This window comes from Hippopotamus amphibius, chromosome 1, assembly GCF_030028045.1.
Source record: "Hippopotamus amphibius kiboko isolate mHipAmp2 chromosome 1, mHipAmp2.hap2, whole genome shotgun sequence".
NCBI classification, from domain to species: domain Eukaryota; kingdom Metazoa; phylum Chordata; class Mammalia; order Artiodactyla; family Hippopotamidae; genus Hippopotamus; species Hippopotamus amphibius.
In genome coordinates, this window is record NC_080186.1 from 188,755,565 (window position 1) to 188,781,950 (window position 26,386).

General features: G+C 33.2%; 1 protein-coding gene across 12 annotated transcripts in view; it reads right to left on the reverse strand.

Annotated features, from left to right (window-relative positions):
- The window catches only part of FER (FER tyrosine kinase), a 460,601-nt gene that overhangs the window by 355,035 nt on the left and 79,180 nt on the right, over nucleotides 1-26,386 (reverse strand). For all 12 annotated transcript variants that reach the window (XR_009054203.1, XM_057737769.1, XM_057737780.1 and 9 more), the window contains one exon: nucleotides 18,499-18,598. Coding sequence is in view for 11 of the 12 variants with exons in the window: in XM_057737769.1 (XP_057593752.1) it covers nucleotides 18,499-18,598 (100 nt within the window). In the remaining variant the exon portion in view is untranslated. The remainder of the gene's footprint in view (nucleotides 1-18,498; nucleotides 18,599-26,386) is intronic.

The following is a 26,386-nucleotide window of genomic DNA, read 5'->3' on the forward strand; positions in this document are numbered from 1 at the left end:
CATTCAGAAACTATTTACAGACTCGCAATATAAATGAATGACTATACAAATAAATGAAATTTTTAAGCAGATCTTTTTTTTAATGTTCATTTTCTTTTTTATTAATTAATTAATTTATTTATTTTATTGGCTGTGTTGGGTCTTTTTTGCTGTGTGCGGGCTTTCTTTTAGTTGCAGTGAGTGGGGGCTACTCTTCGTTGTGGTGTGCAGGCTCCTCATTGCCGTGGCTTCTCTTGTTACAGAGAATGGGCTCTAGGCACGTGGGCTTCAGTAGTTGCAGCACATGGGCTCAATAGTTGTGGCTCACAGGCCCTAAAGCACAGGCTCAACAGTTGTAGCACACAGGTTTAGTTGCTCCGCGGCATGTGGGATCTTCCTGGAGCAGGGATCGAACCCATGTCCCCTGCATTGGGCAGGTGGAATCTTAACCACTGCACCACCTAGGAAGCCCTAAGCAGATCTTCAATGTTTGATGCAAGTTGTACCAATAAGTTCTTGTCAATTATTTAGATTTAGGGAATAAACTTTTCAAAACGTATTATTTTTGCCCTCTATCCAAGGAGACTCCCCCAAATGAATCTTTCCCCAAAACAGATCTTATTTTGAGAATTTTTGATGCCAGAGGCTCTCCTCTGTTCCCACTCTGTTTAGGCTCAGCACCCATCTGGGTATTCCTTACAGACAGGAGTCAGCAAAGTATTCCCTACTGGAGAATGTCCCCAGCCCAGGGCCAAAAGCAGAGAAAAGGCCAGGGGGTTTGCAGAGAGAGGAAACTTCAGACCATGCTCAGGCAGAGCAATATAATTAGAACAATTTTCCTGGCTTTCTCATCACTCTTCTAATTGAGCCAAAGGAATTACATTCAGCTGGTGAAAAAAGGAAACAACTTTCCAGCACACTGGTATGTCTCTATTACCAACAAATCCCAGTGTTTCCAGATATTAGAACACCACTGACTTCTCCTGGGGAGCTGCATATAAAATTTTACAGAGCATAAGTCTCTAGCCAAAGACCATCAGCTGGTTCCTGTACAGGGGGATATTAATAATTATCCAAGGTATTCACAAAATGTTGCCCTGGATAAGCTATTTCACTTTATAACATAAAGAACTTGTTGATGAGAAAATAACTTAATCACTAGAGTATCTGTCCTAACCCCTTTCACAGCTGACTGGAAAGAGATTCTAATACTACAGTGGGAGGATGGGAGCAAATATATGAATTCAGTCCTGATCTGAAGGCATCAGAAAAAGATAACATTAGCCACCAAACAAGTGGGTTTTCTCACTTTTTGACTTTTTTCAACCCACAGGATAATATATTTTACACCATGAACCAGTAAATAATCACGTACATTTTTAAATATATAACTGAAATAAGAAATTCATTAAAAAAATTCTTCCCCTTATTAAGGGTGCTCTATGATTTTTTTTTATTTCCATCATTTGAATTATGAATTTTTAAAAATGTTCATCCAGAAACCAATAAACTTTTTGCCTTGGTCAATATAAATCTCTAGAGTAGTTGTAACTTACTCTGTATGGCATTATCTTAGCCATTAATAAATCACTTCAATAATACTAATCACAAATGATTTTTTAACATTCTTAGGAACACATCTGCCTACATGTTCAGTTACTTTAACAGTTTTTTCATAGAATACTATATTTATTTACCCATAAACATTGCTACTTAGCATCCTTCTTGCAGAAATACATTTCCAAAAAAGTCTCCAAGAGCCAGTACAACTGACACGTCTATGGCCAGCCCCGCAGCCTTCCTCTAAAATGACAACCCGCTTTTCTGTTTACCCACACAAGTCAAGGGGAAACTCCTATATGAAGCTGCCACCCAAGATCCAAATTGTATACCCAACCAAATAGGAACCAATCTTTCGGCTGGGAGCTAAGTCACATTAATGCCTGAACACCTGCTGGAGTGAAAGTCCATGAACATCTGTTGTGGAAGTTGCCAGAACTGCCCTAAGGCCCTTTTGAGTTGGTTTTGTTTTGTTTTTGATTCACCATTTTTAAACTAGTTTAAGTTGCTGTTGCTTAGAATTCAACAAATTCTGACAACAAACATTTCAAAAGTTCACATACAATTATGCAGATAAATTAATTCCAAGTAATAAAGAAGTCTTCTAGGGTCCACGCATTCATAATAAGAAAATAAGGCAACAATATTTGAGTATTGTGTTCTAATTTGTTGATTTTTATTATAAGTTTAAAAATTATAACTAATAAATTCAATGAATGCCTATTTTACGTCACTTCTTAAAAAATATTGCTTTTCATATGAACTCTATTATTCCCAATTAAATACTTAGATTTTTTAGTATAACTTCAGGAGTCAAGCTCTCTAAACAAACATTTTCATAGAGACATTTAAAGCATCCATCTGTCCTTATTTGCACAGATTTTTAAGCTGCACATTACCCATCTGTCTTTCTAGATGGTGTACAGATGATTCACAAAATATACAACAGTCAGCTTACTAAGATTTTATAACTTAAAATAACATTAGAAAAGTTAAGAACTTGCCAAATAATTTTTTTTCTCTTTATCAGATATAGTGTATGACCAACAATCTGAAGAAGGCTATCATAGCCAAAATCTAATTATCAATAGCTTACCAGTCATCGTTAGCAAATTTAGAAAACAATTAAATGCTTTTGAAAACATTGGGGGCAGAATCCATTACATTAAAATAATAGTAATACATAACTAAAAAATTCTTTAAAAACAGCTTTAGGTCTAAGACTGAAATTGGGGGTGTGTCTTAGTAGGGCTCTTTGCTTGGTTTGCTTTTTGTCCTCTAAGCTTATAGACATTCGTGCACTTAGTTAGAAGGTGTACTTGTGCAGGCACCCCAAACTTCCTGCCTTGTAGACATAAAAGTTTCAAAAACCTGCTCACGTGCCATGACTTGCAATGGGATACTACTGTACTTTCTCTTGATTTGTTTTAAAATAAATGTTTAGGGTTCCAAAGAGACTAAGTAAATTCAAGGAATAGTGTGAAAACCAAAGTTACAACTAAAATTTTTTAAATTTCATTCACTTAAAATATATTACAAAAAACTACCGACCACCATTCCTGCCACACAGCTTTTTGGTTCAGAATATCTCAGATCAGTATTATACTTTCTTAACTTTTAAATAACTACACTTGAGCTTAAAATTAATGTGAAGTAAACAGAGTGAATAAATTCTAATGACAGACACAGGATCATACCTCTGTTGCTCTATGCTTTTTTTTTTCTTTTTTTTTTTTTAATGATGAGAAGCACTGAAGCAGGGCATGATGTTATTCTATGTGTCAATTACCAGGGAGAAAAACATTAAATTTTTCCTCCTCCACATAATGAAATTCACAAAGAAACTGAATTACAATTCTTTTCCACCACTTGCTGACAAATCCATTTAATATTTGTGATAACAGAGTGTGTACACAACATGTCATGCCACAAACAATATTATGAAGCTAGCAAAACTCAGTTATGTATGTTTGACATTTACAGGAAACAGGCTAGACTAGTCATTAAGCCAGTCTAGAAAGTCAAGTATTTTTTTTTATAAACTTCTAAAGCATTTACTATTTGTTAAATATTATGGTGAAAAGCCTCTGGATAATAAACGAGAAGTGATTATTTTCCAAAAGTAAAGTGCTTGCAAGCAGTCTCTGCTTCGATTTGGATAAATAAACATTCTATCACCTTACATTTTTCCTTTCTTTCAAAATATTCCTCCTCAACTATACAATGTTTACTTATTACTCTGAGTAAAAAGAAAATGAATGAGAATTCATCTTAACTTATGAGTTATTTGCCTAAATTTCCGCATGTTTTTTCACTTGGAAGTTAAAGTTCAAGTATGATACGTGGGAACAATGAATGAGCTACCTATTTTACTCAGTGATGTTCTGACAATAACAAAGTTAGGAGTCAATTTTCATCTCAGCTTCTCCTTTGATTAGCTGTGCAACCCAAGCAAGTCATCTAATCTAAATTTCAGCTTCTAATTTATAATCCTGGGAGTTAAATTTCTGCGCTTCTCAATCCATTAGGTTGTGATAGAAATCAAATGGCAGAAAATTGTCAAAATGCACAGTTAATAACAAAGGCTAAAGAAGACACAGAATTTGGAGAGCTGAAAAAAACCTTTTTGATTGTATGTTCCTATAAAGCATTAAAAAATACAAGATGTGGATCAATACTGTACTAGCTTTAATATACTTCCTAGTATAAGAAAATTTGATGTATCAATCAAAAATATTTATTGAAATGCGTTATGGTTTAAACTGTTCAAGGAACTAAAACAGTGATATTTTAAAGTTCAATATAAAATATCTTTAAAAAACAAGCCCTCTAGCTCTAAGCAATATCATTTCCTTGCATATAGTGATTGCTAGATTCAACTGACCCACAGTCTTTTAATAACCCATAAATTGAATGATGTATCATGGTCAAAGCTATATTCTCTTTTTTTTAATTATTATTTATTGATTGGTTGATTGATTTGGCCATGCATCTTGAGGGATCTTAGTTTGCTGACCAGGGATCAAATCCATGCCCCCTGCAGTGCAAGCCCAGAGTCTTAACCAGTGGACTGCCAGGGAAGTCCCAAAGCTGTATTCTCTAATAACAAAGCTGTGAATGGGGCGGGGCAGGGCAGGAGGGGAGCTCTGAGTAGCTGGGATAGGGGCAGCAGCATAATTCTGAATCTCCCATATATCATCTAAAAATATAGTAAAGAACAAAAAGAAAAACAAATAAAACCTGCAGCCTCAGTATAATAGACAATGTCCAAATTTTAAATTTTCTGTGAGTAGAAAAATAAACATCAAATCTTTGCAAATGATCTCTCACCCTCCCACTGCAAGCCTTCATGGACACCAAAGACTGTTCAAAAAAAAAAAAGAAGGAAGGAAGGAAAGGAGGAAAAAGAAAAGAGAAAAGAAAAGAAAAGAAAAGAAAAAAAGAAAAAGGCACTAGAGAGAAGAGCTAGTAGTATATCTAAGACTCACCTAAAATCACCATCAGAATAAGAAGATCCACCCTACATGTGAAAATACTGAAAAAGTGTAATGGTAGATCACAGAACTGACTACAAGAAAGGGACTTAAAAGTGCATATGAAAGACAAGGGAGGCAGTCTTAGAAAGGTAATACTTCAGAGGGAGAAATGGTTAAAATGAAGGAACTCTGGAAAAGGAAAAAAAAAATCCTGCAGAAAAAAAATAAAAATGAAGAAAAGTAAAAGGACTTAAATCTTTGTCAAGAACATGAAAAGAATGAGATTCTATACTACTTGGCAAGCTAAAAAGTTAGGCTGCCTCAATTCATGGATGTGGGCAAAAGACACGACTCTTGGGACAGAGACAAAGGACAGTTTATTTCTCACAGCAATATGAGTAGCTAAAGTATTGTCATTTGACAAAAAAAAAAAAAAAAAAGACCATAAAGTCAAACAACAACCAACAAATTCACAGAAAATGTATGTACCATGTGTAACAGATAAAGGGCTATTCACTATAATATATCTTTTAAATTCTTAAAATTTTAAGGAAAAAAAAAAGACCAAATCTCAATTTTTAAAAATGGGCAAAAGAACTCACTAAAAAATAAATACTTTTAAATGCCCTTTAAACATAAGGTGGTCAACCACACTCCCTCGCTCATAATAAAAGAAATGCAAATTAAAATTACCTACCAAATTGGCAAACACTGTTTTTTTGGCAAGGATGTGCAGAAACTGACACTCTTTATACATATCTAGTGGGAATGTAAATTGGTACAATTTTTATAGAAGGAAATTTGGCAATATCTAACAAAACTACACATAAATTTATATTTTGACCCTGCATTCACACTTCTAGAAATTTATGCTTAAGATATTCCTTCAACAACAACAACAACAAAAACTTACATGCAAGTTTATTCATGGTAGTAGTGTAAATAACTGAAAAAACTAGAAATAAACTATTTGTCCACTGAATAACTTATAATGAAGTGGTATGCAGCAGTTAAAAAGAATAACAAAGAAATCTACAAACAAATACTGGGATCTTTCAGAACATGTTAGGTAGAAAATCAAAATAAAAAAGCATATTATAATATTGTCATTTTATATAAGAAATAAAGAGATATAGTTAAAGAAGATATAGTTCTCTGAGTATATACTTTTGTACAGTTCTGACTTTTGGAACCATAAATGTCTAACCATTAATAAAATCTAAAACAAATCAACAAGGGTAAGAGGAAAAACAACTTAAAATGGGACACAACAGAAACAAACCAACTGTTATCTCCCAGTGAATAATGTAACCACACTGAAAGGAGTGAGGAAGAAATGAATTCATCCAAGTAACTCTGGAAACAGTATTTTACTACAGAGGGAGACTAAGGACAAAAAGAGCTCCAAACAAACACTGAACTGCAGTCAGTAGATTTCTTTTTTCAGAGGCATAAATTAGCAATTCTGAAATTAGCTTCTGTTATTTTAGGATTGAACAAATAAGGAGATTGTGAATAATAGCAGCCAGGTGTCTCAATATCAGAGAAGGAAATTACAAATAGGAAAAGATAAAATGAACTATTTGGTGTTAAACTGGAATTGGAAGTATCAATGTGAATACTTCAATTTTCATATAGATACAGCAACACATATAGAAATAGGCACAGAGGTGTGTGTGTGTGTGTGTACACTTGCTTATTTCCTATCTCTATCCATTGAAAGGACCTAGAACAAAGACATTCCAGTAGCAATGAGCACACCCAGTGCCCAAATATTGGTTTCTAAATACTATTTTCCACTAAATGGAACTATGGCTCCTTAGAGAAATGAAGCAAGACCTAGAGCAGAAAAAGTATGAGATGAGCCAGAAAATAAGTGCTCAATAAATAAAAGAAATACAACAAAAAGACAGGGAAACCAGTTTTTGTTTCTCTCACATCTACAGACAGAGAAAAAAAAGTAAATGTGCTAAAATATTAGTATTTGGAGAATATGGGTGACACAAGGTGGGAACTCTGTGTCATTCTTTCAAATTGGTCTGAAATAATGTCAAAATAAAAAGTTGAAAATGTAAAGTTGTAAAAATTGATGAAAGCTCAAAATTATCTGAATATTCACTAAAAAATTCAGTTCTTTAGGCTAGAGATTAAGTCTCAATGATAGGGAAAAAAACTTGGTTTTAATATGGATGTTTCAAAGCAGGTATGCTTACACTATAGGTAACATTAATAGATAAAGACAGCCAGAATTTAAAAAAAAACAAAACTATCATTCTACTTTATAAGACTAGTCAAGTGTGTAGAAGAACAACATTTACAGCAAATTAAGGGCATTCATCCTTTAAATCTTTATCCAGATTTCATGATGTCCTAAGTTCTGTGAGAGACACACAGTCATAGTTTCTTCTTTAAAAATGCTGGATAAGAAAATTAAAATGGAGGTTCACAAAACAGTCATCATGTTAGGATATAATTGTATAAGAGGAAGTGTAGAGATCACCATATATTTAGTACAGATAACCAACCAGTCACTGATTTCAAACTCCTAATAATGTACTATAATATACAAGGTTATCTAATAAGTTGATGAGTTTCCTTAATGAAATGGTTTAAAAGCTACAGGTTATGCATAGAATATATCTAGAAGAAACATCATATTGGTTTCCTCTGGAGGAAGAAAAAACTGGGTAATAGGTAGAAGAAAAAGTTTTCACTGTCTACTTACTGATTTGTACCTTGTGATTTTGAATTTGGAACCACATGATTATGAAGAGGGAGCCCATGAACCCCATTAACAGGAGAAAAAATGGAATCTCAAGAGAACTTCCACAAGCTCTCACCAGTCTATCTAGCCTCCTATCTGAATACGGCTCTATAATCAGCTGCTCCTGCACTATTACAATGATTAAACTGCCCTTGCTCTTAGCTAAGACTGATCCATTCTCTTGGATACTAGATTCATGCTCTAGTCCTATATAACAAGGACATTGCTCTAGTGATTCTTCCTTCATTCTGCTGCCTCATCAACTTTTCCTTTTTCATGGGAGCATTTTTGTCAGCAAACAAGCTATAATAGCTCCTAATCTTTAAAAAAGATTCCCCCTTGACTCTACTTCTTTTAGTTACTTCCCTCTCTCTCTCTTTCCCTTTACTGCAAAACTTCTAAGAAGATTTGTGTATACTATTTATCTTTAGTTTTTTTCTTCTCATTCTTTCTTAAACCCATCCCATTTAGGTTTTTCCTTTTACTGCTCCACTGAAACTGTTCTTGTCAAAGTCACCAATAATGTACATTTTGCTAAATCCAAACTTTAGTCCTCATCTTTTGTCTTGGTAGCACTCAACTGCAAATCACATGATTACTTGTTCTTCCCTGAAATCCCTTCACCTCACCTGGCTTCCAGAATAATATATTCTTTTGGTTTTCCTTTTATCTTAGTCTTCTTTACAATTTCCTCCTCATTTCTGTGACTTCTTAATTTTGGGCTCAGTCTTGGGATTCTTTTATATCTTAATTAACACCCTTTGTAATATCATCAAACTCATGGCTTTAAATATCAACTAACAATCAAGATTGATAGTTCAATCCCAGAAGTCTCCCTGGAACTCTAAAATTAGAAGAGCCAAATGCAAACTTGACATCTCCACTTAGATGTTTAATAAAAATCTCAAAACCAAACTCCTGATCTTCATCGCCAAATCTCCTCCTCCTATATTTTTCTCCTTCTCAGTGACAATGCCATCCTTCCCATTACTCAGGCCAAAAATCTTGGAATCATTCTTGACTTCATTCTCTCACACTCTACATCTAATCCATCAGCAAATCCTTTAAGCTTACTTTCAGTATATAATAGATCCTCAGTATCCATGGATTCTGTATTTCCATGAATTCAGGCCTAATGCCTAAAATTTACTTTCAATCCCAAAACTGATACACACAGTGCTTTTCAGGTCAACAGTGGACATGCACATGTGCAGAGCAGCAAAGGAGGCACCTGATACACACATTCTCAACTGAGGCTGAAAAGCTATACTCTGCCTTTTTGCTCCAGCTCTTCTACTATAAACTCCTTTTTGTAGTCTATTTAGTTCTGCATTTTTGTGCTTTTCGTTGGTAATTGTGCTTTTAAAAAGACCCCCAAGCAGAGTGCTGAAGTGCTGCCTAGTATTCTTATGCTCAAGGAGGCTGTGATGTGCCTTCTAGAGCAAATATGTGTTAGATAGCTTTATTTAGTCATGAGTTATAGCACTGCTAGCTGTGATTTCAATGTTAATGAGTCAACAATATATATTAAAGAAGGTATCTTTAAACAGAAACACACAAAAAACAAAGTGGTGTATTGACCAACTGTCAAAAATGCTGTGATCCTGCTTAAAGGGATCTAATCCCTTATGTTATATTCACCAGGGGCAATGATTCAGTAATCAGCTAATGCTAATTTAGTATTCACAGCGACTTTTTATAATATAACCACCATAAATAACAAGAATCAATTGTAAATGTATCCAGAATTTGACCACTTCTCATCACTTCTGCTGCTACCACCCAGGTCCAAGCCAGCATGAGCCCTTGCCTGGATTCTCCAATAGCCTAGAAGTAACCTTACTTCCATCCTTCCCCAACCACTCATATTATTCTCAACAAAGCTACCAGAATTATCCTGTTAAAATGTAAGTTCATGGCATTCCATCTTACTCAGAATAAAAGCCCAAGGGTTTTAAAAGAACCAGCAAGATCCTGCATAATCTGTGCCTCCCTTACCACCCATCATCATTCTTCCTCTCTGACCTCATCTCATACCTCCACACCTTTCCCTTATCAATCCCTCAGTTCCAGCCACACAAGTGTCTATACTACTCCTCAGATATGCCGTTGAGATCCCATCTCAGTGACTTTGCTTTGGCTTTTCCCTCTACCTGGAGTACTCTCTGCCCCAGATAATCACATGCTTCACTCCCTCACTTCTTTCATCCTTCATTTAAATGTCTTTCTCCATGACCACTAACCTGATCATCCTCTCAACATACTAACTACCTACCATGTTTCCTCCATCATACTTTTTACCACCTAACATACTATATGTTTCATTTATTAATTTTACTAATTAGTATCTTCTGCTCTAAAATACAAGCTCAAGGAGGCAGGGATTTCCATGTGTTCTGTTATCTACAATATCACTTATGTAAATAAGTGGCATATAAGTCTGGCACATAATAAGAAAATGCACAAATTAATATAGTTCCTATTTTCAAAAAATAAATTTAAACTTAAATATTTTTTTAAAAATTAAAAGTTATAGAAAGGTTACAATTTTACCTTCTGCATCTGTTTATATCATCTTTCTAGTAATCAAGTCCAAAACTAATATTGTTAAGGAGCTCACCTATAAAATATAGAGGAAAATCAGCAAAAGGACATAACTTCTCTTAATCTTGTTGTATATGAAACTTAGCTTTGTTTACTTAATAAAACTAAGCAAAATAGGGACAAATAAAATTATTGTACTTTCATATTATTTTTAGGAAGTTATCTGCAGAATATAAATGAATCACATAGCATATTCCATCCCACATAATATCTCAGTATCTGATGCAAATATTATAACTGTCACTCCAATTTCTGCAGCTTTAACCCAATGCAAATTAGATTAATAACTAATAGCGCCATTACTCTTTATGACCTTGTAAAGGTCCTATCACATTAAGCTTCACATAGTGAAAAGCATTCATGCCGTAAGTTAGCTGCTGATATATCATGTAATAATAAGTAGGTCCAAAAAGAAAGAAAACCTCCCACTTTCAGGTCATTTCAATAGAACTGATACTGATAACCAATAAACATAGCCTGAACTCTATTTTGGTCTTTAATAAGTCCTGTATCCAAAATGCATTTCTTTCACGTGTTGAACTGAGAGGTAAATTTGAATTTCAGAGTATTTTTCTAGAGGATCTCCATACATCATCCATACATGATTTTGACTTTTTAAAATCTCCAAGATTTAGAGATTATCAAATAAGAAAGCCAGTTGCCATTTTTAGTGGATTCAAAATGTGGAAATCAACAGAGAGAGTCTTTTCAAAGTTTTATTTATTTTTTTAAATTTAGATTTATTTAAACATAAATTTAACCATCTGTCTCAAGTCTGGACCCATTTTAAGCTGGTTTTCATAATTAAAGTACTCTAAAGAGACAATTCAATGGATCTAATCAATTTTAATTGGCTATAAAATACCACAGAACTATTCATAATGCATAAAGGGGCAATTTAAGAAAATCTACTTCCCAATTACAGAAAAATTTACTTTTGAATGAGTCTTCCAACTAATTCCCCACAGTTCTAGCAGCAGGCACCCTCTTACTCTGTCAGCTTAGGGTAAGTAACCAGGGATTTTACCAATCCTTTAGCATTCTTTTTTGTTTCTCATAGAGAAAAAAAGAATTTGAAAAAGAGCTTGTTTCCCTGCTCTTGTTATAAAAATGGGTGAAGACAGCTCCTTTCAAACTTTTCTAGGCTGACTGGTATGGGCAGATATGATGTAGAATAGCACATCCTGTCTTGTTTCTTTCCTGAATATGATGTGCAATAAAGCAGCAGCATCAGACTTCAAACCCATGTAAGAGAAGCCCCACAAATGTCTTTGTGGGTATTTTGAGGCTTGGTAAGTATAAAACCATAGTGTAATTCTAGCCATCAGAATACATAGCTATGAAGCAGTTATTCTGATCATCTTTTCTGATATTTCAGTATATCTTCAAGTAAACTATAAAACTTCAAAGCAAAATCACATTTAAATTCACTTAACTCAATACCATATGGTTCAGTTTTATTTTTTATAAAATTAGCATACACTTACCCTTAAAAAATATTTAACTTTGGAAAAAGGTAATATATGGCATATGAACAAGGATGTACACATAAGTATATAGGTAAGAATGATATATATTTTCTACAACATAAACAAGTGGGGATTATAGTGAAACAAAAAAAAATCTGGGAATGAATAAACTCATACAACTTTCAGAATAAGTGAAGAAGTAGGAAGAAGTCCACTAAGATTCTAAAATTTAATGTGTTAAGTAAATACATGGAAGATTTACAAAAAAAGACCCACATCATAATTATTCAGGCAAAATCTATAATGCCTTAGATGAAAAATACACTACATTAGATTAAAGGCAGATTAGACACTGCAGAAGACAAGATTAGTAAAATTTTATGTCAAAAATTGTACACATAACCATAGAAAGTAACCAAAAGGAAACAGAAAGCCAAAAAAAGGCAAGGGGAAAAATATAAACAGATCATCATTAGGCTGTGAGGTAAATACAAGCAGCCTAATACACATGTAACTGGAGTCTTCAAAGGAGAGCAGAAAGAGACACAGACAGAAAATATACATGAAAAAATAATGGCTGTAAGTTTTCCAAATTTGATGAAAATTATAAACTCTCAGATATAACAAGCTCAAAAACCACAAACACAGGGAGAAAAAAAATACCTGTCAAAATAAAATTCTATAGCCAACAAAAATATACTTCAAAAACCAAGGTGAAATAAGAACTTTTTCAGATGTACAAAAGCTCAAGGAATTTACTACCTATAGACTTACACTATAAGAAATATTAAAGTAAGTCATTCAGGCAAAAGTAAAATGATACCAGATGGAATAAAGAATGCTAGGAAAGATAACTACATGGATAAATATATAAGATGTTTTATTATAATTTTAAAGATATTTAACTAAACAAAAACAAAAATATTAACAATGCAGTATACAGTTAAAAACATATGCAAAATTAAAATATATCAATAATAGTACAAATACAGGAAGACTAAACTAATGTAAGAATTTCTTATACACAAGGTGATATAATACCACTTTAAGTTATACTATGGTAAAACAAAGATAAAATAACAAAACAAAAAGTTATAGCTAATAAGACAACAAAGGAGATAAATGGGAATCCTAAGAAATTTTTTCAATTAATCCAAGAGAAGGCAGAAAAAAGAAAAATGAGAATAAAGAACAGATGAAACAAAGAGAAAAAAAAAAACTGCAAGATGAAAAGATTTAAACCTAACATTGTCAAAAATCAATCACATTAAATATAGCCTAACTATCCCAATTAAAATGTAGAGATTATCAAGATAAAAAAGCAAGACCTAATTATATGCTGCTTACAAGAAATGTACTTCAAAGACTAAAAAATGTTGAAGTAAAAGAATGAAAAAAAGATGTACCAAGTAAACACTAATCAAAATATCTCGTATTATTATCAGATAGACAGATGACACAGCAAAAACTACTACCAGAGATAATAAAGGTCATTTCATATGACAAAAGGGTCAGGGCATCAAGAGGATACAACAATCATGATTACTTTTACACCCAATAACAAGTTTCAAAATACATTAAGCAAAAAACTGACAAAACTATGAGAAGTAATAGATAAATCTATAATTACAGTGGGAGATTTCAATCGCCCTCTCTCAATAGAACAAGTACACAGAAAATCAGTAAGAGCATACAAATTTTCAATAACACTATTAACCAACTGGCCCAAGTTAGCAATACAGACCACTGTAACCAACAATAGCAGAATACATATTCTTATCAAGTGCACATGAAGCATTTACCAAGATAAACCATACTATGGGCCACATAACATGTATTCATAAATGTAAAAGGAATAAAGTCACAAAAGGAATATTCTCAGACCAAATGAAATTAAATTATAAATCAAAAATAGAAACATTCTTTAATGTAGAAATTTTAGGAAACTAAATACATTTCTAAATAACCTATATACCAAAGGGGAAAAAAAACCCAAAAGGAAATACTTTAAGTATTTTGAACTGAAGAAAAATGAAGACACAATACATACAAATTTATGGAATGTTGCTAAAACAATACTTAGGGAAATTCATAGCACTAGACACCTATATAAGAAAAGACCGTTCTCAAATCAATGATCTTCGTTATCTTCCACATTAAAAAAAAAAAAAAGAAAAAGAAAAACTGGTGCAAACTAAGCCTAAAGCAAACAGAAGGAAGAAAAAACCAAAGATTAGAACATAAATCAATTAAATAGAAAGCAGAAAAATAGAAAGAAAATAAAACCTAAAGCCAATCTTTGAGCAGATTAATAAAATTGATAAACCTCTAGGCAGAATGATTAGGGAAAAAAGAGAAGACACAAAGTACCAATAACAAAAATGAGAAAGAAAATATCACCACAAATTCTACAAATATAAAAACGTGAATAAGGAAGTATTCTGAACAACTTAGTAATAAATTAAACAAATGGACAATTTCTTGAAAGATACAACCTACTAAAACTCAAACAAAAAGAAAAAGATAAACAGGATAGCCTATATCAATTAAAGAACTTGAATTTATAGTTTAAAAATCTTAGCAGAAAAGAAAAAGATAAACCAAGCAAACCCAGATGTCTTCACAAGTGAGTTCTACCAACATTTAAGAAATATTATGAATTGAACACAACTATTTCTACAAAATTGAAGAGGGGGCAATCGCAGAGGTCAGTATTACCCTTATACAAAAATGAGATAAATACATTAAAAGAAACAAAGACAAAGATGAAAATTCATAAAAACTTAGCCAACCATATCGAACAACATAAAAAATAATAATACATCATAACCAAGAGGAGTTTATCCCAGGAATGTGAAGTTGGTATAGTATTTAAAAAACATGAAAATCAATCAAAATAACTCACTACATCAAGCTAAAAGAAGAAAAAATATCCATCTCCACAGATACAGAAAAAGCATTTGACAAAATCTAACATCCATTCTTAAGCAGGAATAAAAAGGAACTTCTTCAACCCAATAAAAAGAAAAACTTTTGAAAAACTACAGTTATCTTCATAGTTATGATGAAAGTCTTTCCCCCTAAGAACAGGAACAAGACAAACATGTTTGCTCTTTCAACACCATACTAGAGGGTTTAGCTAGGGCAATTAGGCAAGAAAAAGAAAAAAGAAAAAAAAAAGACATATAGATTGAAAAGAAAACCTGTCTTTATTCAGAGACAATATGATCTTGTTGAAGTTCTTTTGAGAAGTCATCTACTCTTTATAAAGATGATGGGACAGCAAATTTTTCTATTTACAGCCATTATGTCAGAACCTTAGTATGGACACAAGCTTTACGGATTCACAAAATTGTTTCATGACAAACCTAAACGTGTTTAACAAACTAAAAGTATTCAGAACTTAATATGCAACAGGAAAGTAAAACCTGTGTATTTTGCATTCAAGAACTTATTATTCCATGTTATTAAGAAACACTCTAAATTATTAACTTCAGCTCAACAGGCTAAAATTATTTTGGTGGTTCTTAGCATACATGTTACAAATAATAAGCAACAGACTAATGTCCAAATTGGTCCAAGTCAATTTAAGACACATATTTGTTCCCCCAACACAGCATAGAGCAAAATGAGTATGATATTTAGAGTATATTATTCAATACGAAAAAATTTAACTAAAATGATGCTATATTCATATTACAAATGAATGTTATACTTTACATTAGACAACATAGATCAGTGTTCCTTTGGATATTAATTCTAACATTGAAAATTTAAAGTATTTTGTGTAATCTATACAGCAGGGGTCAGGAGTTTGGAATTTCAATATTAACCCAGGCTTCCTGCTGATCAGCTACTGCTGCTGAACCTACAGCTGCAGTAACTAAACCCTTGATTCCAAACCAATTCTCAATCAAATCCAGAATTTAACCCTTACTTACTACAGAAACTATTTCCAGGTCCTATCTCCCCCAAAGACTTGTCTTCTCAAGCTGGACACTATACGTCAGATTGGGTTTTTTAAATAGCTTTCCCAAGACCCCCTAATATCTAAAGTAATAATCTGAATGCCAGAGCCACAGCTTGGGTGTTCACCATCAACGCACCAGTAGTTCCAAGAGCCCATTCCAGAAATGGCCTGGAGTGGCCTCTCCAGATAAACTAAGGTTCTGACATAAAGCCTGTAAACGTTGGAAGAATTTGCCAACACATCATCCTTATAAAGAGTAAGTAACTTCACAAAGAAAACCCTATTTACACATTAAATGTGGAAGGAGTTTGAAAACAGAAAATTTTCAAAAATATAACTTTACACTTTTTCATGTAAACATGAGTATAAAGATAGCTATGATTATAAAAGGGAAATTTGCATATGTCTCATACATTTACATAGTTACATAAAAACTTACTTCAAAAAGTATATACTCTATACATTATGAATTGATTTAATGGGAGTAATCAAATTCTTTAAAATAGGAAAATACTATCACTAATACCTTTAGAAATGAAATGTAAATAAGGTCACATATTTAAACTTCAGGAGACTCAGTAAAATAATACACTACTTAAGATCAATTAAAACTATGGTCTTCAGATTTTCTACTTGTCTTCTTACTACTAATACAACACTACATGGTATAGTATCACTAACAAAAGTAATAAAGAACAATTATTACCTGTGAATAATCTTTGATAATATAAACATCAGGTACAAGAGCTATTTAAAACTCTGATACCAGAATTAGGTTTAATTTTTTAAGCAAAAATAAACTATATCATTATAAGTAGGTATCAAATACTTGGGAGTAATTATGTATTTCCTTTCCTAACTAATCATTCTCCAACAGATATAGACCTAGTGTGAAACACTTTGCATAGATGGATTATAATATAGTTGGATTAAGTCATCACTTACTCTGGCTGAATTTAATACATGGATATTTACAATAAAGGGAACTAATTTGAGAATCCTAGCCAAGCATTAGGTAATGAACTTTATAAAAATAACTCACTGACAGATTGAGTAGTAATGCTCATATGCACAAAACTTTCTAAATTACTCTTGACGGTTTAGCAAGGGATCCTTTGTATAAAGACTAAATTTTGAAAAACAGTAGATTTGCAGTTCCCAAGTTAGAATATCAACTAGAAATGGGTAACTTTCTTGAATGTTTGAATCTCAATAACTTAAAGAGAGCAAATGCTCAGTTAGTATTTCTTGATTATATAAAGCATTCCTTAAAATAAAAAAGATTCCTTTTAATAAGTATATGAAGTTTGAAAATTATGAAATAATCATACAACATTGGAACTTACATCTAAGACTGATTCCAAAGTCTGATTGATCTTTCCACTATTCCATTTTTTCTTTTCTTGACTTAAGTTACATAACTGAATTACAAAAGCATTTTAAAAGATACGTTTGCACAAAAAGATCATAATCTCTAAATGTTGGTTGAGGTACAAGAAAAATAAGTAAAAATAAGGAAATTGTGAATATTAATGCATCTTCCCTGAAAAAACCAATAGAAACACTTCAAGAAGCAGAAACGTGAAATAAATGTGGGAGGGGTGGAGACAGGGAAAAAGGGAGACAAAGTAAATGTTGAAGGGAATACTGGGAGGAGAAGGGAGGGCAAGGAAAGAAAGGAGGAAAGAAGGGGAGGGACAGAGAAGAAGGAGAAGAAGAAAGTAGGGAGGAGCAAGGGGAGGAAGGGAGACAGAAAGGGAGGAAGGGGGGGGCGAAAACTGACTCTAAATCAGTCTCTCTTCTAGTCTACTGGGAAAAACAGTATTTTCATTGTGCAAGGTATATCCAAATATAGGAGCTGTTTATTTCATCTACCTCAACAAAACAACAAAATAATATACAAGTAAAAGACAAAGAGAAAATACATTAAAAAATGAGAAAGGTAAATTTAATCATTAAAAAGTTTTTAAAAAAGATTTCCTAATAATGCTTACATTTAACCAGAAAAAAAAAAAACCTTAACTTTTACAAATAAAAAAAATCTAAATATGAAGACTGTTTAGTCACATTTAAAAACTATAACCACAAACCTGTGATAAAAACATAACATTTCTCTTTCCATTTACTTCCAAAGCTTATTAAGAAAATTTTAGGACAATATAGATATAAAATTAAGCTATGAAAGCAAAATTATGCTATAAAATGACGTGATTTTAATGGCATTTAAATACAGGGAAAAAGAAGACCAATAAAAGCTTCTAAACAAATACTTTATTTTTCTTATTTAGTACTCAGTAATTACATAAGTAATTCTGAAGCCTGAGAGAAAAATTTAAACATTCTTTACATTCTATTATAAGTACTGCATAATTCTATTTAGTATGAACTATTCAAAAACATTGGGTTGGCCAAAAAGCTCATTCAGGTTTTTCCACAACATCTTATGGAAAAACCCAAATGAACTTTTTGGCCAACCCAATAGTTTCCATTATTTAAAAAAGAAAAAAAAATAGAAATACTTACTACATAGTTTGATTATTTGTTTATTTTGGCTTATTTTAATATTTTAAAAATGTGAATTGGCCTAAGTGGAATCATTCCTCCACTTATAACTATAATTTTCAAATAAGAACAAAAAAATCATTAAAATAAACAGTTTTCATAATTATGCCATACCTTTAGCTACAGCTTCTTTATATTTCTCTTTGGCAGAATTCATTTCTTTTATTAATTGTCTATAGCTGGTTTTCAATTTCTCTAATTCTGTCTTTGTAACCTGTCAAAAAAAAGAAATGCAAAAAAAATTTTAAATGCTTAAATTTGTATCAGTCAAGAACTTAAATTCCAAAGCATTAACTGATGCATATTTTACTGCTTATGGGTCAGAGGTGCTCTTTAATATACAATTATAAACAATAAACTAAAATTAGCTTATAAATTGGTGATAAATTCAACAGCATATAAAAAAAGAAAAACATTTCTTAAAAAGAAGAGCAAATCATGAAATAGTGCTGTCATCATCTAAAATTTAAAGGCCAATAATTAATTGTTGTGTACAGAAATATTTTCTCTAATAATAAAATTAATTTAAAATACTTACTTTATACAGAATAACTCTGAGTTGTCATAATTCACCAGTTCTAACGTAATTTTTTTTTTTTACATTGTAATGTCTCTGAAAAGATACACCTAACAATCATTGTTGACCAGGCAACAATCATGACAGTGGTCACTGCATGCACACATGAACTTGGTTATTATTTCTACAGAAAGGCTAGGCAAATCCAAGTCCTTGACTCTGTAGTCAAAAAGCTATAAAAAGCATTTGAGAAAAAATTGAGAGTCTTAGATGGTATCTGAAAAATTTCTAATAAGCCTTCTGAGAAGAGTAAGAAATCAGCAGCATTAAAAACTTGCTAAAGGGGCATAAGCGCCTTGGAAGAAAATCCCAGAGCCCACTTTAAACGAAGTATGCATCACCAATGTTCTTGACAGCACAGAGGATTGCACTGTGTAAATAAACAAAAAAATCTACAACTATGATATAGATATAAATGAGTTCAAATCATTCCCTTTTAAAAGAAGCCTCACTGGTTAACATTTTGTTTCAATGGACTTTACCTTTTAGAGCAGTTTTAGTATCACAGCAAAACTGAGCTCAAAGTACAGAGATTTCCCATTTGTCTTTTATCCCTACTCATGCACAGCCTGATTATCAACATACACCACTGAACTTACAATGACACATTATTATCACACAAGTACATAGTTTACATTAAGTTGCACTCTTGGTGTACATTTTATGGCTTTGAACAAACATAAGGACATGTATCCACCATTATAGTACCACACACAGTTGTTTCACTGTCATAAAACCCTCTGTGCTCCACCTATCCACCAACCTCTGGGAGCCAATGATCTTTTTACTGTTTTCACAGTTTTGACTTCTCCAGAATATCATATGTTAGAAACATATTTTTCAGATTGGCTTCTTTCACTTAGTAATATACATTTAAGTCTCCTTCATGTCTTTCCGTGGCTTGGTAGCTCTTTTCCTTTGAGCTGAATAATATTCCATTGTCTGGAAGCACCACAGTTTATCCATTCACTTACTAAAGGACTTCTTGGCTGCTTCCAAGTTTTGAGGATTAAGAATAAAGCTGTTACAAACAGCTATGTGTGGGCTTTAGTGAAGATGTATGTTTTCAGCTCCTTTGGGTAAATACTAAGGAGCTCAATTGCTGAATCCTATGATAAGAGTATTTTTAGTTGTGTAAGAAACAGCCAAACTGTCTTCCGAAGAGACTGGATTATTTTGCATTCCCACCAGCAGTAAATGAGAGCTCCTGCTGCTCCATGTCCTCACCAGTATTTGGTGTTGTCAATGTTCTGGATTTGGGGCATTCTAATAGATGTGTAGTGGTATCTCATTGTTCCTTTCATTTGCATTTCCCTGATGACATATGATTTTGAGCAACTTTTTATGTGCTTATTTGCCATCTGTATATCTTCCTTGGCGAGGTGTTTGTTTTTTACTCAAGTTGCTTGTTTTCTTAGTAGGCTTTTAAGAGTTCTTTGTGTATTTTAGATAACAGTCCTTTATCACATGTCTTTGCAAATCTTTTCTCCTAAAGTCTCATTCCTTTGATATTATATGTTGCAGAGTAGAAGTTTTTTTATTTTTTTGATGAGAACCTCAAATATAAATATATATTTTGCTTGGAGCAGGCAAGAAATATGGACACTTCTATCTGTGTGATTGCCCACCACGGACACTGCTCTGGTCTCAGGGGATCAAACATTTTTCCATTTTGCACACTTTTAAACTGTTGTATCCCATTGATGTCTGTTGTTGAAACTTGTCTGAGAATTTTGCCAATCTGGTTCATTTTATCTTGCCTATCAGGCTGCTTTCAGTTCATTATATCTTTTAAATTTATGAAGTCATTATAGTTCCATACTTGCTTATAGACCACCCAGAGTGTGCCTGAGATCCTTTTGGGTTTCACTTTCAATGCTCTTACTTTCCCCTAAATTCTGTACTAAAGATGCTACACCCTTTGAGAAGTCACAGCTTCATATCTTGATTCGCGTCCAGTTTAATTTCTCTGAATGAAAACTCATGTTGTTCCTTTGCCATTTGCAACATGTCACACACATTTCTGTGGAGTTATAATTTTTTAAAAAAGAAAGAAAGGAGGGAATTCCCTGGCGGTCCAGTGGTTAGGAATCTACACTCTCTCACTGCTGAGGGCCCAGGTTCAATCCCTAGTCAAGGAACTAAGATCCCACAAGCCGTGTGGTGCAGCCAAAACTAAAAATTAAAAAGAAAAAAGGGAAAATAAAAGAGAGAGAGAGGAAAACAGAGCAATAGTTTTAAATTTTGATGAATTCCAGCTTAGAAATTATTTCTTCATGGATCATGCCTTTGATGTTGTATTTAAAAAGTCATCTCCATACCCGAGGTCATCTAGGTTTTCTCCTAGTTATCTTCTAGATGTTTTATAGTATTATATTTTACATTTAGGTCTGTGATCCATTTTGAGCTAATTTTTGTGAATGGTGTTAGGTATGTATCTAGATTGATTTTTCTGCACATGGGTGTCCCTTGTTCCACCACCATTTGTTGAAAATATTAACTTTTCTCCCCTGTGTTGACTTTGCCCCTTTGTCAAAGATCAATTAACTACATTTATGTGGATCTACTTCTGACTCTCCATTCTGTTCTACTGATCTATTTGTCTGTCTATTGTCTTTCGCAAATACCAAACTATCTTGATTACTGTGTCTCTATAATAAATCTTCAAGTCAGGTAGTGTTAGTCCTCCAATTTTGTTCTTCTCCCTCAATATTCTGTTGGCTATTCTGGGTCTTTTGCTTCTCCATATAAATTTTAGAATCAGTTTGGCATTTGTTGGGATTTTGATTGCGGCTGTGTTGAATTCATAGTTTAAATTGGGAATAACATATCGTGACAATACTGAGGTTTCTCATCCACACACGTGGGATAGCTCTGCAATTATTTCTTTGATTTCTCTCATCAGAGTTTTGTCATTGTCTTCCTATAGATCTTGTACATACTTTATTAGATTTATACCTAAGCATTTCATTTTCTGAGGTGCTAATATAAATGGTATTGTGTTTTTAATGTCATATTCCACCTGGTCATTGCTAATATATAGGGAAGTGATTGACTTTTGTATGCTACCACTGTATCCTGCAAACTTGCTATAACTGTTTATTAGTTCCAAGAGTTCTTTTGTTGATTCTCTTGGATTTTCTAAACAATAATAAACAACCATGTTATCTGTAAACAAAGACAGCTTTATTTCTTCATTCCCATTTTATTTCTTTTTCTTGTCTTGTTTCATTAGCTAATATTTCCAGTATAACATTAACAAGCAGTGGTAAGGGGGTGCCTTCTTGTCTTGCGCCTGATCTTAGTGGGAAAGTTATAAGTTTCTCACAATCAAGGATGATGTTAGCTTTAGGTTTTTTGTAGATATCCTTTATCAAGTTAAGGAAGTTCCCCTTTATTCCCAGTTTACTAAGAGTTTTTAATCACAAATTGGTGTTGGATTTTGTCAAATGCTTTTCCTGCATCTATTCATATGCTCATGTAATTTTTCTTTTTTAGTTTGATATAATGGATTCCATTAATTGATTTTCAAATATTGAACGAGTCTTTCACAGCTGAAATAAATTCCACTTGATCAAGGTATATAAATTCTTTTTCTACACTGTTGGATTTTATTTCTTAGTAGTTTATTAAGGATTTTTGCATCTATGTTCATGAAAGATATTGATGTGTAGTTTCCCTTTCTTCTAATGTCTGTCTGCTTTTGGTGTTAGGTAATGTTGGCCTCATAGAATGAAGTAGGAAGTTTCTATTACTTTTTCTGAAATAGTTTGTAGAGAATTGGTACAATTTTTTCCTTAGATGTTTAATAGAATTCACCAGTGAAGCCATCTGAATCTGAAGCCATTCGAGCCCGGTGCTTTATGTTTTGGAAGGTTATTGATTATTGATTCAATTACTTTAATAGATAAGTGCCTATTCAGATTGTCTATTTCTTCTTATGTGAGTTTTAACATATTGTGTCGTTCAAGGCATTGGCCCATTTCTCCCAGGTTATCAAATTTATGGACATAGAGGTGTTGAAGAGTATTCCTTCATTATCCTTTTAATATCCATGGGATATGTAGTGATGTCTCCTCTTTCACTTCTGATATTAGTAATTTGTACCCACACTGGGTTTTCTGTTAGCCTGGCTAAAGGTATATTGATTTTATTCATCTTCTCAGAGAACCAGATTTTGGTTTTGTTGACTTTTCTCTATTAGTTTAATGTTTTCATTTTCATTGAGTTCTACTCTAATTTTCATTATTTCTTTTCTCCTGCATACACTGAATTCAATTTGCTCTTCTTTTTCTATTGTCCTATGGTGGAAACTTAGATGACTGATTTTAGATCTTTCTTATTTTCTAACAAATGCATTCAATGCTGTAAATTTCCCTTTAAGCACTGCTTTTGTTGTACTCCACAAATTTTGATAAGTTTTGTATTCAGTTTCATTTAGTTCAAAATATCTTTAAATTTTCTTGAGATTTCTTCCTTGATCCATGTATTATTTAGAAGTATGTTCCAGCTATCTTTCTGTTACTGATTTTTAGTTTAATTCCATTGTGGTCTCAGATAAGACACTGTATCAATTCCATTTTTTTAATTTATTAAGATGTGATTTATGACCTCGAATGTGGTCTATCTTGTTGAATCGTCCACTGAGAACTTGAGAAGAATGTGTATTCTCCTGTTGTTGGATGAAGGACTCTATAGATGTTCATTATACCTAGTTGATCGATGATATTAAGTTCAACTCTGTCCTTACTGATTTCCTGCCTGCTGCATCTGTCCATTTCTGATTTTGGGGGGGTGGAGGGGTGGGGGGGGTGCTAAAATCTCCAACTATAATAGAGGTTCTATTTCTCCTTGTTACAATTCTAACAGTTTCTGTAGTTCTACCAGAATTTTGATGCTATACTAAGGCACATACATGTTAAGAATTATAAATGTCTTCCTGGAGAACTGACCCTTCAACATTATATAATTCCCCTCTTTATCCTTGATAAATTTCCTTGCTTTGAAGTCTGTTCTGTCTGAAATTAACAGAGCTACTCCCACTCTCTTTTGATTAGGGTTAGTATGGTATATCTTTCTTCATCCATTTACTATTAATCTATATGTCTTTATATATAAAGTGGGTTTCTTGTAGACAATATACAGTTGCGTCTTATTTTTTGATCCATTCTGACAGTATCTGTCTTTTTATTGGTTTGTTAAGACCACTGACCTTCAAAGTAATTATGAATATACTTGGATTAATATCTACCATATTTGTTACAGTATCCTCTTTGTTACCCTTATTATTTGTTCCAATTTTTGTCTTCCACTCTTTTTCTGTCTTTGTGGTTTTAACTGAGTATTTTATATGATTCTATTCTCTATCATTTCTTAGCATACTAGCTATACTTCTTTTTTTCACTTTAGTGGCTGCCCTAGAGTTTTCAACATATATTTATAACTAATCCACTCCTACTTTGAAACAATACTATACCACTTCATGTGCAGTGCAAATATCTTACAATAACAAAATAATTGTAATTCCTCCTTCCCATCCCAAGTATTATTGCTGTCATTCACTTCACTTATATATAAGCATATATAAAAATATGTACACACACAGGATATATACAGGAGTGTTCATAATCAAATACATTGTTGCTATTATCATTTGCTATAAACCATTATCTGTTAGATCAATTAAGGATGAGAAAAATAAAAGTTTTCATTTTATCTTCACTCATTCCTTCCCCAATGCTCTTTCTTTCTTTATGCAGATCCAAGTTTCTTACCAATATCATACTTTCCTTCTCGGTCTACTGGCAAAAAATTCCATCAATTTTTGTCTAACAAAGACTTTATTTCTCCTTCACTTTTGAGGGATACTTTCACAGGGTTCAGAATCCTAGGATTATCGGGGGCGGGCGGAGGCCGGTTGTCTCGTCGTTCATTCTGCTCGGTGTTCTCTGAGCTTCCTGGATCTGTCCTTTGTTGTCTGACACTAATTTGAGGAAATTCTCAGTCGTTATTATTTCAAATATTTCTTCTGTTCTTTACTCCCTTTCTTCTCCTTCTGGTATTCCCACCTTATGCAGTTGTCCCAAAATTCTTGAATACACTATTCATTTTTTTTTAAGTCTTTGTTCTCTTTGCTTTTCACTTTTGGAGATTTCTATTGATATAAACTCAAGTTCAGAGCTTCTTTCTTCAGTTGTGTCCAGTCTCCTAATAAGCCCATCAAAGTCATTCTTCACTTCTGCTATAATGTTACTGAACTCCAGCATCTCTTCTTGTTCCTTTCTTAGGATTTCTATCTTTCTGTTTACATTGCCCATCTGTTCTTACATACTGTCTACTTTACTCATTAGAGCTCTTAGCATATTATTTATAGCTGCTTTAAATTCCCAGTCTGATAATTCCAAGATCCCTGCCATATCCGGTTCTGATGCTTGCTCTGTCCCTTCCAATTGTGTTTCTCCTGCCTCTTGGTATGCTTTGTCTCTTTCTTCTTGATTGTCAGGTATAATGGAACAAATGGAAACAGGCCTGTACGAGTGTGGTGATAAGTTGTCAGGGAAGGAGAAGCATTCCATAGCCCTCTGACTAGGTCTCAGTCTTTTACTAAGCATGTGCCTCTGGACTGCGAACTCCACATGTACTTCTCAGTCCCTACGCTGCCATACATGGGACAGGATGGCTAGAGTGGGCTGGAGTTGGGTATTTCCCTTCCCCCAGGTCAGTTAGGCTCTGGCTAAACAGTTTCTTCTGATAACAGACCTTGTTAAGAACAGAATGCTATACATATGTCAAAATGGTTCCTTTTCCTCTTCCACTACCAGGATCACGAGATTTTTTTTTTCCTATATTCTCTGTGAGGACCTGGTAGGGATTTGAGAGGTAAAATTCACAAGTGTGAAGGCCCTTCAACGAGTGGGTCCTCTTGGAGTTTTTAACAGTCAGAAATGTTCACACTGAACTTCCAGAATTTGTCAGTTACGGTTCATGTTTTTTTTACAGCCAACACTGGTTCCCAAGTCCACTGCTGCTCTGCTAATTTGTGATTCTCTGTATTTGCTTCTCGGTCTCTCCAATTTGGGGAAGCAGTCATCTGCTCTGTGACCTACCTTATCTAATGCATCTAATAAGAGTTGTTGATTTTTCAGTTTGTTCAGCTTTTTACCTGTTGTTAGGATGGAGTGACAACTTCCAAACTTCTAATATGCTGGACTGGAAACTGGAAGTCTTAAATTTTAAAGTTGCTAAAGAACCAATTCACTGTTCGGCAAACTGGCAAATTAATGTCAAAAAGCAAGTATTTATCCTGCCTTTCCTATATGAACTATACCTCACGGCAACCAAACAGTTGATACAGGAAAATGTTTTATTGAAAAATTCTAGCTAACAATTGCATTAGGAATAATAGAAGTAAAATATTGCTATTTT